The sequence below is a fragment of the Chanodichthys erythropterus genome, chromosome 18 (assembly GCF_024489055.1).
Source record: "Chanodichthys erythropterus isolate Z2021 chromosome 18, ASM2448905v1, whole genome shotgun sequence".
In the NCBI taxonomy this organism is placed as follows: Eukaryota; Metazoa; Chordata; class Actinopteri; order Cypriniformes; family Xenocyprididae; genus Chanodichthys; species Chanodichthys erythropterus.
In genome coordinates, this window is record NC_090238.1 from 37,033,330 (window position 1) to 37,049,527 (window position 16,198).

Below are 16,198 nucleotides of genomic sequence, written 5' to 3' on the forward strand. Positions count from 1 at the left end.
AAAACAGTTGATGTGGAAACCACTATTCAGAAGTTTGGGCTAAAATATAATGAATAGTTTTATACAGCAAGGATGCATTAAATTGGTAAAGTAAAGACGTTTATAATGTTACAAAAGATTTCTATTTGAAAGAAATGAACTTTCTATCCATCAAAAAATCCTGAATAAAATATACTTAGCACTAAAAACTGTTTTAAACTGATAATAATAAGCACTATTATTAAAAATTGAGCACCAATAATAATTGAGCAGCAAATCATATTAGAATGATTTCTGATGGATCATGTGACACTGAAGACTGGAGTAATGACGCTGAAAATTAACACATCATCACAGAAATAAATTACATTTTACAATATATTACAATAGAAATTGTAATAATATTTCACAATATTACTGTTTTTACTGTATTTGTGAACAAATAAATGGAGGCTTGGTGAGCAGAAGAGACTTGAAAAATGTAATTATTCCTACTGGTAGTGTAGACAAACCAATACTTTATACAAATATTTTAATTTTTAATTTTTCTACTTGAACTGTGTGTTGACCAGGAAACAACATAAAGTAAATCTGTCATGTAAAAAATAAATGTTAAAATTATATATATATACAATCAAACCAAAAATTATTCAGACATATTTGATATTTTTGATATATTTTTACTAGTGGGTTCAGGACACTATAGTTCATTTATGTAAGTGAGGATAGCAAAATACTGTGACATTATTATATATATATATTATACCCAAAATTTCTTCATACAGTGGAATAACAGTAAAACTGATACACATTTGGTACCAAAAATTATTCAGACACTTTGACATGACCATGTTTTGCTTAAGTGTTCACTATTAATTTTTTCTGACACAGTTTAACTCTGAGATCTTGTAATATTTTATTACCATTTTTTAAACTATAGTGAATAAACTGAATGAAATGTTCAAGGTGTCTGAATACATTTTGGTTTGACTGTAAATATGGAAAGCACAACTGAATCACCTAAAACGGATGCGTTAAAATATTCTTACATTTTTGTTGCATGATCAACCTCTTTCACAAACGTTTGCATTTTTCCTCTACATCCTTTTGTTGCACCGTTCACAGCGTAAACTCGGGCTAAAACAGGCCTGCTGTTGCCGACCACTGCGCGGTAGCGCATGGAATGACTCTTCATCGCATTGGTGCGTTTCGTTTGGCACCAGTGTCATTCTCTCGTTTCACAGACACAAATAACGTCCATGGGCGTCAGGAAAGAGTTCACCTGGGAGACCCGCGGCCCACGGGCTCCATATTTAGATCGGAACGGTCCAGATATAGCGTGGGTGCAGATGTCTGTCTGCCTGTGGCCATTCCACACCAGATTGCACAGACCATTACCCTCATAGAGAGATGCTTATCACCCACAAGAGCTATTAACCTATATAAGGCCTGGGAAACAGAGCAGGCTGCCGTAGTAATAGCTAAACCTCCTTTACAAGGACGTACTTATAAACGGATGCAAGCGAATGAAGGGGAATGGAGAGAATGAAGATGCTGGTGTTTCTAGTCCCACCCATCTTTTCTAGCATCCCACAAGTATTTTTCTCATTTATTTACTCCACAGGTATCTCAAAAATGTCTTCAATGAGCTATAAACCAAAGCAACCAGCGCCGAGATTAATCAAAACATTCAAATATTTTATTCTTGATTGCATTTCTTTTCTTGTTGAACAACACCGCTCGTTCATTGCAACATTATCAAAATACATATAAATCCACCTTATTTTGCACTGAGGATTTAGTCTATTTTATGTGAATGTGCAAGACTTATGATTCATTAGCCTTTATTAACTAGAAGAATAACAAAGTGCAGTAAATGGTAAAACTATTTGCGCTTCAAATCAGGCAATACATTAAAATAATAAGAAATACCAGTGTGCAGTATCAAACAGATTACAAGCTGTTTTGCACAGCTATAAGTGTCGCACATTCATGTCACAAATGGCCGCTCCCCTTCTGTTGGCATAAACAGGAAGTTGTGACCGTTTTTCTTCCCTGTTGTGACGTATATCTGAGTGAAATGGCTTCTCAAACAAGAAAAAATGTAGGGCGGGGCTTGATTTTGTCCATTGGGAATTGATTGGATGCACTGTAAACTCTAACGCTCAAAATAATTAATTGGTTTGAGTAGGACAAACTTAAATTAAATTATTTCAGTAAAAATGAACTTTTATGAGTATAAAATTAATATTATGATTATTTCTTTTTCTTTCAAGTTCACAGAACTGATATATTTAAGTAAACTGAACGGTTTCATTGTTTTGAGTTCTATAAACGTGCTTCTTTTAATTTAGACAAACTTAAGTTAAACTGAAACTGGGATGGGATTTCTCATTTCTCGTAAAAATTTTGAGGCAACCAATTGTCTCAATTTTTTGAGTTTTGCCAACTTATTTGGGTTTACAGTGTGGTTGTGGTTTGCAATTGGTCAATCTTGTGTGAGTGACAGGTTGCCCCACCCTCGCCCCAGTGAACAAAGTGTTTTGACTTGAATTAGTGTCACTGCTTCATGGATGTGGTTAAACTTTCCAGTTTTAAAATATGTTGGAAATATAATTGCTATTGTTTAACATGTTGTTTGGCTTAGTTTGTTTGTTTAATAATAGCAGGGTGCATTGAATATAATCTTACCTTTGGCGTTTTGGTGCATTTCCCTGTTCTTGCATCTTTGATGTAGGTGATGTCCAATAGGTCTGTTTCCTGAAAGAAAGAGGGGCAGATATTATGTCACAGATCACAAAGCACAATTGCATGCTGTTGGAGCGAATCAATATTATGTTAAATATCACAAAGGCCATTCAGATGTCACACAAGGTAACAGCACGGGAAATGTTGACAGAGAAAACACTGACGGAAAATCAAGAATTAATAATTAAGCAGACGTAAAACAGTGACTAATTCACACACGCAGATCCAGATCAAAGAAATAATCTAATGACTCTCTTAAAAATACATTCCTAAGGAAATGATGCAGGGCCAGAGCGCCGCATTATTTGCGTCTGCAGTGTGTAATGGACACACTGATAGATATGCTTTCTGACAGCTGCAGCAGAAACGAAAGCTGACGGCATTCGGCTGGCACGACTGAGCTACAACTGAGCTGGAACAAAACAAAGAGGCATTTGCTCTTTATACTCGTTTATGCAACACAGCAATGATTGGAGTATAAAAATAGAACATCATCATTCGTATGATGGTAAAACCTGATGTCCTCATATGCTTCAGGCATGTAACAGTGCCCTGTAGTGACACAAAAAGCATGCATATTGTGATCTCATAATAATCAAGGTATGCTTTTTCCAAATATGAATATCACAAACATTGTGATTGTGATATTCCTTTTCTACAACATTTCAATTAGAGATGCACAATGTACGGCCACCATATCGTTATCGGCCGATATATGCTCATTTTTAATGTTGGCATTATTGGCCCAATAAGAAAATTTGGCTGATATATTAAAGTTGACGAATAATGGATTATTACCTTCAGCTGAGACACTTCAGAAGCACACTGCCCGCCATTATGGATTTGAATTGCTTGAAATATGATTGAAATCATTTTAAAAAGGAAAATACAGTTTAAGTTCAACATGTGCAGCAAGTCTGTCATATAAGCTACATAAAATTATAATGAGAACATTATAATTGTGTGCTTGGGACATTGCTTTTAATGGTGAGACTTTTGTCTTTGTAATCAGGCTCTCAAAAAATATATAAAAAATTGGATTTAGATTTATCCGCCAATATATCGGTTATTGGCTTTCAAATATAAAGATTTATCAGTTATTGGTATCGGGCGAAATTTTCATATCGGTGCATCCCTAATTTCAATAAACAAGAAGTTAATATTGACTAACCTACATTTTAGACACAATATCGCAGGTTATAATCTGTTTTTCCTCCATTCACGAAAACAAACACAACAGATCCGCCGCGAATATCTGAGCAACACACTATGGTGTTTTGTTTTGGGATGATCCAACAAGTTGGTTGAGTGAACAATTCAATGACTCAACACGGTTGAACTTTGTTCCTGAATGAATCAGTATTTTTGAATGAATCGCATACTGCCCTAGTATATAGTAAGTGAAAAAGAGTATGTGACAAAAAAAGTTTAGTACTCATAAAAGAGTATGCAAAAAGTACACGGATGACTTACTACTTTCAACAAGATTTTGAAGCATGCATACGATGTACACTTTACTATCCCATGAGGAAAAGGGAGAAGATCTGTAACTGGTGGGTTTACACCAACTGACATTGGTAGGTCACATAATAATGACAATATTGCAGATGTAGTATATCCAGATTGCATTCATACTACACACATTCATACTATATAGAATGTATGTTTTTAGCAGTCGCAAAGTTATTATTTATTCAAAATATGTACCTACTCAAGAGAGTATGTGATTTCGGACACAGCCCTTTTAATACCTTCCCTTGCTGACATCCCTCCATCTCATTCACTTGGATGTATACTACTGCTTACATGCACGAGTGCCTACTACTGGCGGCAGTAAATGAAACGCCCTAAGCCCTTGATCACAATGGGTTGGTGTAGTGACATAACAATCGTATTGCACTGTGGTCTATGGATCTGCCTAAAGTGTACATATGAGTAGACTCCCTCTGTCAAAATCAAGGGTCTGTCTAAATAAACTTCCCTCGTCCACTTGACGAAGTTGAAGGCACTTCGAAATGGCGGTGCGGACTCCCCTCTCTCCCCCCATCCAACCAACGATTTTTTCGATACATATCGATACTGAAATATCTGAAATGCTCCCAATACTCATTTTCCACAGAACAGATACATGATATTAGCTGCCCTTTCTCTCTCTCATCTCTCCGACAGCGAGTTGACACACAAACCCTCCTCCCCTCACTCACTCGTTTCATTTGTTCCAGATGAATATTGTTGGTGTTACAGGTCTTGAATTACGGCATGGGATTGCACATATTGTGCACAATTTTACTTTTTTTATTTTGAGCACATAAAGCTGCCTCTCAGTACTAAATTGAGTTCTTTTTCACTGCTTTTTGCACCTAAACCATCAAATACACACAAAATAATGTCAAAATGCCGGTCATGGCGAGTATTCATTCATGTAAACACAGTCAGTTTTGTTTTAAGTGACCGTAAACTGTTGAGAAAGAAAACACACGGGTAACAGTATAATAGATGTGTGTGTCAGATCTTAAAGTGACAGCAGCCTAATAAACCTGCTGCCAAATTATGATATAATTATGAGATACCTATGTGGCATTTTTTCCCCATGGTATCGGTTGAATTAAAAAGCCTCTCATAAAAACAGTCACTTGTCGCCACCTACTGGCATAACCTGCAGAAATAATGATTGCAAAATCCCAGCCTCCATGGGTGTCCCAACTCAGTGAACTTGATTTCACCAAGTACAACATTTTCCTGGATCAACATCTTTGTTGATCCTGGAACAACATTCCAATCAAGTTTACAAGTTTACCATTTATGTCAAGTTTAGGCTTACAACTTGGGTTAGGTGCTTCCACAACAGTTTTATTCAACTACCATATCCCTCTGATTTTAGGGATAAGTTATGGGTAGGGATAGGTTTAGGAGTTGGGAAAAGGTTAGGACTAAATTTTCAGATAGGAATGTTGTTCCAGGATCAACAAAATATGCTGATCCAGGAACTTGTCTTACCTGGCAAAATCACAGTGATCGTCCAAACTCGGTCATAGAAGGCCACTGTCCTGCAGAGTTTAGCTCCCACTTACCTCAACATATATCTGCCTGGAAATTTCCTGTATTCCTAAAAACCTTGATTAGCTGGTTCAGGTGTGTTTAATTGGGGTTAGAGCTAAACTCGGCAGCACAGTGGCCCTCCAGGAGCAGGACTGGACACCCATGCCCACCCCTTTAATACACTGACAAACAGTCTGTCTGGAAGAAAAGACAGATATAACAGATTTAATATGTTTTACACATACAGTCCTATATGCGAGTTATTGGCCATTAAAAAACATCCATATAATTACCAATTAAATCTCAAAATGATCATTATTCCTATATTACAATTCTGTTCATTCCTGAAACACATTTTGGATGGACTTCAATCCCCACCCCTCGCTGACACACTTTTGCGGTTGTGACACATTTCTGTGCAGTTGAGGGTGAGGACAGCGGACTCCAGGAGATTATATAAAGACAACCTGGATGTCATTTGTTCAGCGATTTGACCTAAAACACTAACACAGGACGAGAAACACGTCTCCTTTAATATTCACTAGGCCACGAGGTCATTCCCAACTCAACTCACATTTATTTCACTTTGAAACGAAAACACAATCCACAAACGACACGGACGAGAAACCCAACAATGCCTGTAGTGTTACATTTTCTGATCATGTGAAGGTGCCTGTCAGACATGCAACCATGATGCTATGCAAAGCAATGCTCCCCATAATACGACTATATAATATTTATGATAACTGCCAAGGCTATCTGAATAATGAAAGCTTCTCTCTCAGTCAAACGGTTCAACTATGAAAATTCGAGTATGGTGGCGAGCGCTTCACCAGCGCCATGGCAACAGGGGATGGAGGTGGAGTTGGGCTAAAGCAATTTGAAGACAGGCACCAGGCACCTTTGAAATCAGCTTGCAGAAGCCGTCGCCAGCGAGCTGCTCCTGTGAAAATCCATTGAGACTACATGATCAAATATCTGTAGGTCAGCAGAGCAAACCGCAGTCTATTGACTCTCTATCCACAGAAAACTCACAAACGTGCTACAATGTTCAATAGTGGAGCCGGTTGTAAGTGACTATAATGATTTGCTCGTCCCTCGCTGGCGACAATCCGGTCTGTAGCGCATCTAAATATAGAAAATCACGTATTGATTCAATAGACACTTGCTTTGCATAACAATACAGGATGCTATTTTATTACTATTGGCCAGAGGCGCCTGTTCTGGAATTCCTCACGTATTTTATTGACAGGAAAAACTGTCAGGTTTGTTTCCAGTGATTTGCAAGAAGACTAAAAAAACCACAACTGTGAACTCTGGTGTCTGTCCATGTGCCTGTATATTATTCACATGATATCTCACAGAACCTGTCAAGAATGAGTTACCATTTATTTAGTTTTAAGGTAAAGTGTGAGCTGCTTTTGTTTTCATCAATATTTGTAAGCACAGACACTGTTCTTAAGACTATAATCGAATGCAGTTTTGGTGTCCTGCGAGTCCGTCACAATTAGCAACGTTTTATTCAATACCATCTGGTGTCAGAAGATTGAGTCACTCAGATGAATATTATTGTGATATTACTCACTGCTGCTTTCACAAACTCTGCATCCTGACTTACGTGACAAATGATATGATAAAGTTTGCTGGAATACACTCGCACTCGACTGAATCATAATTGATTTTCTTATATAAAAGGGCGAGAGGAGAGGGTGTTACATGCTGCCAAATCCACGCTCAACTTCTATGACCTCACTTCCAGAGATGCGAAGATCAACTTATGTACATTTACACTGTAAAAAATACTGGTCAAAGTTGTAAATGAAACAAAGATTTAAAATAATCCCGGACGAGCCCCCATATTTGTCACGACCGGCTCAAGCCGCAACAAATAAAAGGAAGACTAGTAGGTAATAATAATTAATAATTCAGTGTGTTGCTTGCTGTTTCTTTTAAATTATTTGTGAAATTTAAAGGGGTCATGAACTGTGTTGTTTTATTGTGTTATAATGTTTCCTGGGGTGCACTTACAATGTTAGTATGTTTTTTACATCAAAAATGTACATAATTTAGAAATACAAGGCATTTTTGCTCCCCTGATTTTAGTCCTCTGATTTGAACGCTCTGTTTTAAGGGGCGTATCTGCTGTGAGACTTCAGTATAAATGCCCACTGCTGTGATTGGCTGACATCTTTGCATATGAAATAGCTAAGTATTACTCTCTAGGACGTTTGTACTATTACAGCTCTCAAGGTTAACTAATCATGCAGTGTGTTGACTTATAGCATTAAACTTAAATCTTTGGCATTATTTAGATCGTGGCATGAAAGGTTGCAGTGATGAACATTGTAGTCGATCACAGACATGTTGTTGAGCTCATGAAAGCAGTGATCTCATCAATTTCTGCATTGATTTCCCAAAGAATCCACAGTGAAATGTACCAAATACAAATAAATAAAGCTCAACTGAGACATTCACATTGTTTAAATTAAATAAATAACCATATTCCTCGCATTAGGATCCTTTGAAAGGTAATGTTATATTAGTCCTGTATCGCTCTTCTCTCTCATCTCACTAACACAGTAGTGGGCGGGGCTAAAGCTGCAATGATGAAGTAGGCATTGATTTATTCTGTGGAGGCAGAGTTTCACCTATCTTCACATTATGGGACGAGTCATTCACTGGGCCTGGTGTCAATATAAGCTTTTACTGGACTTACGAGGAAAATTAGAAAAATAGGTCTTAAAATTACAGGATATTCTTATAGTACAATGACCTCTTATATATGAAAAGCTCTAAGAAAAGTTGATTTCTCATTTCATGACCCCTTTAATAGCAATTTCTCAGTGAAAACGTAAAATTTTCAAAGTAAATCCTACACCAACATTAAGACTTTTTTTCCTTGAAACAGCATGCAAAAGCAGGAACATGCATTATGAAAGTGAATAGGATCAGTTTTGAATTCATGTTAAATTGCATATTTCTGTCTTAAAATATATAGTCTCATCAAAAGAGGTGAATTAACATGAAACATGAAGGAGTTTGAAGTATTTTCAACATTCTTTTACAGTTCAAAATCAATGGCAGGTGAGCAGTTCATTTGCTGAAAACATTTACACAGCTCAATGACCTTCATTTTCTATGATAAGATACGATTGTTCTTTCCGACGCCTTCAAAGCTGCTGTAAACGGCAGAATGAACTGATGTTATCTCACCAAATGTGGTTGTGATTCTTGAGTAATTATTGTCTGGCATCCCATTGAGCAGTTCTGCCTTTTAGTACATTGTGACTTCCTGTTCTGCTCCTCACCCACACGTAACTCTATTCAGAATGTTTCAAAGCAATTACTATTGAGCACAATCTATTAGATGCTGTTTATCAAATCAGCAGCTCCAGGTACATAAATCAAGATGAACGCTGACAAAATGGCAAATTTACAATGGCAAAAAGTGACAGAGAGACAAACTATGGAACACTTGAAATTAAAAATGTATCTATACTTCAATGAAAATCTTTCATTTAAAGTGGGACGCCACTATGAGCCAAACTCTGAGGCAATGTGAGCAGTTGGCTGTCAGTGGTCCATCTGGACAATAGACTCAACCTCATTCCCTACAGACAGACTTTGGAAAGTGACACTGCACAAGATAAAATTAACTGTTTTGTTCTGATGAGATGCTCATTTGTTCAGTGTTCTTATTGTTAACTAAAACTAAAAACACTAAAAACATTCACGCTGAATGAAATAAATTACATGATAAAATAAATGAATAAATAAATAAATCTAATGATAAATTATCATTATTTAATATAAATAAAATGTTAAATAAATAACTTAAAATTAACAAAAATAAATGTAATTTTAATTGAAATAAATTAAATGTTAAATAAACAAATACAAACAAATAAATGAATTCAATAATTGAAAGAAAATGCTAGATAAATAAATAAAAATAAATAAACAAAAAATGTATGTTAATTGAAATAAAAGTTGAGTAAATAAAAATAAATAAACATGTAATGTTAATTAAAATAAATTAGATGTTATATAAATAAATAAAATTAAATAAATGAATGCAAAGTTCATTAAAATAAAATGCTAGATAAATAAAAAATACAAAATACATTCATGTTAATTGAAATTAAATGTTAAAACAAAAAATATAAATAAACAAAAATAAAATGTAATTGAAATAAATTAAATGTTAAATAAATACATGTAATGTTAATTGAAATAAATTAAATGTTAAATAAATACATATAATGTTAATTGAAATAAAATGTTAAGTAAATAAAAAAACAACGTAATAGTAAAATAAATAAATAAATGCATATAATGTTAATTGAAATAAATAAATAAGTAAATGTCAAAGGCAAAATTTACTAGTACTAAAATTACTCTAAATTTGAAATAAAAATGAATAACAGGTATTTTAAAAATCTAATCAAAACAACAAAAACACACCAAAATTACTAAAACATTAAAAATTAAAATGAAAACAGAAAATATCTACAAATAAAAGCTAATTAAAAACAAATAACAGATACTAAGATATTAGTAATGATAATAAAATATCACTGAAAATCCAATCAACAAATATTACACACAAAACTGGGAAGCACTTGTGTTTCCAAAATATCAATAATAATCACACGCTTCAATCACGCTGCACTGGATTTTGATTTGAGAGATTTTACCTTATTCTGATCCGTCCAGTACAGGAAGTATCCCTGCGGATCGACGCGTAACGTCACTGGAGTCACAGTAGAAGAATCCTGAGCGGAGAAATTACATTTTTTAGTCTAAACACACAGCAGAAATAATATAAAAATGGCTATAGACAACATATTTACAAAATGCATTACATGAAAAGATCCCTTTTTTCCTGCAAAATTCAGGACATATTGAGAGACATTTTTTTAAATAAAGCCAACAGAGTCCAAAAGTCAGCTTAGGGAAGTAAAAACTTTCAACAGGGAAATTGATTTTTAATAAAAACGTATAAACCTTTAAAGACAGACTGACTGTGAGCTACGAGGTCTGCATTATTTCAACTTTAAATAATCATACTTGTCAGTAAAAAACTACATTACCCATGATGCTATAATGACAATTCCACCAATCAGAGAGTTGCAAGAAGCAACACACTTACAAAATAGCAGTTTAGCTCCGCCCACTCCCATGAAGCACTGCGAATGACATAATCGAATCGATCCATCGTTTTTAATTTGATTATGCTGTTCGCAATGCTTCATGGGATTGTAGTTCTTTTCCTCACTAAAGCCGTTAAGTTCATAGTCTTGTATTTTTGTCCGATTTTCAAACACTTTTTTGCTTCAAATCAAAGTTTATAATGTTAAGATTCTCCTCGTAGCGGGTTGGTTTGGTTCATGGCTTAAAAAAAAAACGTATTTTTTTTAAAATCCCTATCGTAGAAATGAATGGAAAAAATACTTCTACAACCAACGCCGCTGAAAAAGTGGACAGGCACTGTTGCACTCTATAGCCTTTAGTTTACATAAACCATGATTTACTGCTTGCTATCGTGCATATATGGATCTGAATCCCATATGATGTTATCAGTACAGCTGGAGGAGAAGGATGGCACAATTCAAACGCTAAAAGTTTCCTTTTACACCGGCATATAGATGAGCTCAGAGCCAACAGATGAAATAAAACCCATCATTTTGACATTACAGGGTCTGTAAAGTCAACTGCAGGAGTTATTTTAAGTACCCTGAATAAAAAGAGCAGCAAAATCAAAGTCTTCAGTTAAGCGACGTCATGTTTCTGTGGGAGGTAAAGACTAATCTTACCTCGCGCAAGAAAAACACATGGGATTTTTGTGGAAATCCACTTGAAAACATGTTTCTCGATACGGGACGGACCGAAATTCGAGGTTTGACTCAGAGATTGCATAAGTGCTCTATATTAGTGTGATTCACGCTGGCTTGTAATAAAGTCTCAAGCATAAAACGAGACGCCGGTCCTGTTTCAAACATGATGCGGTCGTGTCTTTTTGAGCAGGACATTTGAACAGACAAGCTGGTGAGGAAAGGGGAGCATTTACCCCTCAAGCAGACGGTGCGATCGCGGCATCCCTTTATAAAGAGACCTGTAATTGATTGTGTTATTTTAGATCTTGCGTGGGTCTGCCCACATTCTAACTGCACATCTAAGTTGGGCGGCGCAGCATGTCTTAGCTAATGTAAGGCAGGCAAGGAAGACGGGAATTTAAAGCATGAAAGTTGCCATAGCAACAGGCCAACATTTCCAGTTTTATTTGCAGAGAAAAGCTTTTAAACGTCAACATTTTCAGCATAAGCTCATGTAAGGCTGTATGGCATTACGGTGCTGATAGAAGTCAGACTCCTCCAGAATACTTACTGCATTTATTTAAAGTGAACACAGCTTCTAAAGGACTGCAAAATTCATGAGAACCATCTGGGATTTTTGTTTCTTTTAAACCTTGATTAAGTAAGACTAAGAATAGTAAGAATTATTTCAGATTCTGCACTATTTCTAGGTCAAGACATTGACATTGAAGCTCTTTAGATCATCTCAAATCATTTTGGAGAACATGATGATGCTCAGGTTTTGTTCATGTAGAGAAACACGCCAAATGCATGCTGATTGTTCTTGTCTGTTGATAATTTGTTATGCAAATAAAATGTTTTAAATAAGAAAAATAACTGAAAATGGTATCAGACTTCAAATGCACCACCTAGAGCTTTTTGGACAGAATTTATAGCAGCAGTTTCTAAATGATTAAAGGGCACCTATTATGCATCTTTTTACAAGGTGTAAAATAAAATCCCTAGTGTGCCCAGAATGTGTCTGTGAAGTTTCAGCTCAAAATACCCCACAGATCATTTATTATATCTTGTTAAAATTGCCACTTTTTGGGTGTGAGCAAAAACAGTTTTTGTGTGTCCCTTTAAATGCAAATGAGCTGCTGTTCCCGCCCCCTTTCAGGAAAAGGGCGGAGCTTCAAGAGCTCATGCTCTGGTGTCATGAGAAAAAGAGTCCCATTCCATCAGCAGCGGTTGCTTAAAACCCCCCCTATTATTGCTCATTAAAACGCCTTTTAAACAGTATAAATCATAATGTGATTTTGCAGGAATTATAATCAGGCACTAAAAATACTACCCATTAAAAGTCTGTTGAACCAATGAAATTACCAATGGAATAACCAATGGAGTCCTAAAAGAAGAACCGATTCCTGGGGGGATTCGATTTCTACCATGCCGGCATACAGACAACAACAAAACAGGACAATCTCACGCACTGAAAATGTCAGGAACTGTCAGTATTGGCGTTCATTTCGAACCGGAGTCAGACAATGATGCCTACAGAGCCAGAGAATATATTTTGCATGTTGATAGAACAGGTACAGTTTAGTTTAATCACGGTTATAATTTCACGAACAGTTTGTACTGATCCATCTTTGAGCTGACGACGTTTTAGTGTTTTGTATTGTGCCTCTGTATAAAGCAGTGTGGTGTAAAATGCTTCGCACAAACATAAATGAATTTAGGTATATGGGGGCGCATTCCCTTCAACAGTGAAACTAATCCACTGTGTCTTCAGCGGCTCTGATGTCAGGAGGAAATTAAGACTGTTATGTTCACTCTTACATCCAACAACAAAACACATGAGTTGCTTCGCTACAGCTGCTCCGGCCTGGAGAAAATAGCGGAGAGTGTACAACTCGCTCAGGGTGGGGTCTATGCTAATACGGCAGAGCCCGTCAGCAGTCGTGGGCGGGGCCTGAGCAGTCTGACATAATGAAAACGGCTTGTTCTGAGACACTGCTTATGATTTATGGGGATTAAAAAAGGAGTGGGTGGATTTTATTATTATAGGATGGTTGCGGTTAGCTTTAGAGCATGACATAAAGGACAAGAGTACTGATGTTACCAATAACGACAAATGATTTACTTAAGATAATTTACAAAACCACATCAAAACCTCTTGATAGTTGAGTTACAGTTGATTTTTAAATGAAGGATGTAATCAAATATTTACGCTCTGCATGGACTAAAATTAAAAGTGCAAGAATTGGTCATTAAAAACCCATATTGATCAACCATGAAATGCAATATCATGGAGAACATTCTTAAAGGGATAGTTCACTCAAAAAATAAAAAATTCTGTCATCATTTACTCATGTTTGGAACAACATGATGGTGACTAAATGATGACAGAATTTTTTCATTTTTGAGTGAACTATCCCTTTAAAAGTGTGGTTGATTATGATTTGACTTTTTTTTAACTTTAGTTAGTGTGTAATGTTGCTGTTTGATCATAAACAACATCTGCAAAGTTACGACACTCAAAGTTCAATGAAAAGGAGATATTTTCTTTTACAGAAATCGCTTTTTAAGGACTACAACAAACGGCTGGTAGGAACTACAACAAGCTTCTTCCTGGGTTAGTGACATCACAAACCACAAAATTTACATAATCCCACCCCTGAGAACACACAACAAAGGGGGCGGGGCCATGTTGGGCTGCTATAGAGAAGAGGAAGAGTTGTTGTAGTAGAGTGTTGTTGTCATTTTACACCGGACTGCTTCACAAACGAGGATCAATTCAACACAAAAGATGAACATGACGGCACATGCTAGTGGATGAGTTGAATCAACTCCACAGCAACTACATCAATTTATCCACTAACCATTCAGAAACGTCTAAAAGTTGTAACTTCTTCCTGAGTCTCTCCATCAGTGTCGACTCCGGTTTGAACAATGTAAGGCTGAACACTTTCCTCATTTTGGCTGCGTGAGATTCTCCAGCTTTGTTGTTGTTTAGCTGTTAAAGCTCCGCCCTCTTCTGGAAAGGGGGCAGGAGCAGCAGCTCATTTGCATTTAAATGGACACACAAAAACGGCGTGTTTTTGCTCACACACAAATAGAGGCAAATTTGACAAGTTATAAAAATGATCTGTGGGGGATTTTGAGCTGAAACTTCACACACACATTCTGGGGACACTAATATTACATCTAGCAAAAATGGGCATTATAGGTCCCCTTTTAAAATATCTAGTCCTCTTACAGAATAAAGCACATCTGCAATATAAGGGGAAAAAATGCTTTAAAATAAATGTTTGACAATTATCTTATACCAAAGTGTTGATTCCCAGAGTGCAGCAAGTTTTTTCTTGCTGATCCAACAGGTGAATGTGTAACACCTCAGTGCTGATCCACACTCAATCAATGCTCATGCAGCACTCGCTACAAAATGCGACACATTCGGTCTCCAAATGCATGCTTCTTTTTAAAGGTTTTATATGTTCATATTACATAGTGAGGAATCATCTCGAGCTGGTTGCATTAGGTTTCTGCAAAGTAGCGACAGGGCTGAGATGCAGTGATACATTACTGCACACAAAGTAACCTGATGTCATTCTCATGAGCCTCTGCAGAGACTCTGACACTCAGTCCAGATGGAGTCTGTGAACATGCTGATGGACTTGAGAACTCGAAACTGATCTTAGTGGGCTCGTTTCTCTGTGAATAACATCAATAAAGGTCGACCGAGAGCTGATTGTGAGGGTCTGCGGCGTTTGCTGTTGGATATGTAAACAATGCAACATCCGCGCGGGCAATCCAACAAACAAAACGCCGCACACATTCACCGCAGAAGCGTCATGTGCATTCATTCTCTGACACACCGGCAAATTGTGACTTACCTCATCCCATTTCATAAATCTACTGCCTCGCTTCAGACTCTCGGACACGCGCACCGGCTTGAGTTGAAGCGCATGAACGCCAGGTTGAGCTCCAGCCATTCAAGCTTCAACATTTACACCCAAAACAGCTGTGGGGAGAAAAAAATCAAGTCTCTCTCTTTCTTCTCCGGGAAGAAGCCAAAGCAGAGCGCACAGGATGACAGCGAAACAGTTCTGGTGAATGGAAGCGCTTCTTTACGCACGCGGATGGTCATTTAGAAGCCCTTGGCATATGGACACATCACATGCCTGCGGTATCGTTTCACAAAACGCCGCGGGTTTGTGTTTCAGAACGCAAGGAGTGATCGAAGACGCGGAGCAAATGAGCAGCGGGGAGAAACAGCGATCATAAATGATGGAGAGAGTGAGTGAGTGAGCGAGCGAGCGAGCGCGTGTCCTCCGCACACTGACTCATGTGCGCGCTGAGATCCAGCGCCTCCTAGTGCGCAGCGCTTCCCTCCCCTGCTGAACCAACCGTCACAATTAAACATTTCATAACACCTCTGCAAAGAGAATGCAGGCAGGACACGTTGGAGGATTTTTAATAACTATTTTAGCCCTATGGAATACAGCACTGAAGACTATCTATTACAACAATTACGAATAAATCAAAGTTTGTTCATATGAAAAGCACAATACAGTGAGAAATGAAAGGGATATACAATTTCTTTTTCCTTTTTTTTTTGCATTGTGACAATT

General features: G+C 36.9%; 1 protein-coding gene across 2 annotated transcripts in view; it reads right to left on the minus strand.

Moving 5' to 3' along the window:
* The window catches only part of plcb1 (phospholipase C beta 1), a 79,080-nt gene extending 63,186 nt beyond the window's left edge, over nt 1-15,894 (minus strand). For both annotated transcript variants that reach the window (XR_010892565.1, XM_067368444.1), the window contains exons 1-3: nt 15,461-15,894; nt 10,464-10,541; nt 2,671-2,739 (exon numbers count right to left, since the gene is read on the minus strand). Coding sequence is in view for 1 of the 2 variants with exons in the window: in XM_067368444.1 (XP_067224545.1) it covers nt 2,671-2,739; nt 10,464-10,541; nt 15,461-15,559 (246 nt within the window). In the remaining variant the exon portion in view is untranslated. The remainder of the gene's footprint in view (nt 1-2,670; nt 2,740-10,463; nt 10,542-15,460) is intronic.
* Nucleotides 15,895-16,198: the final 304 nt, after the last annotated feature.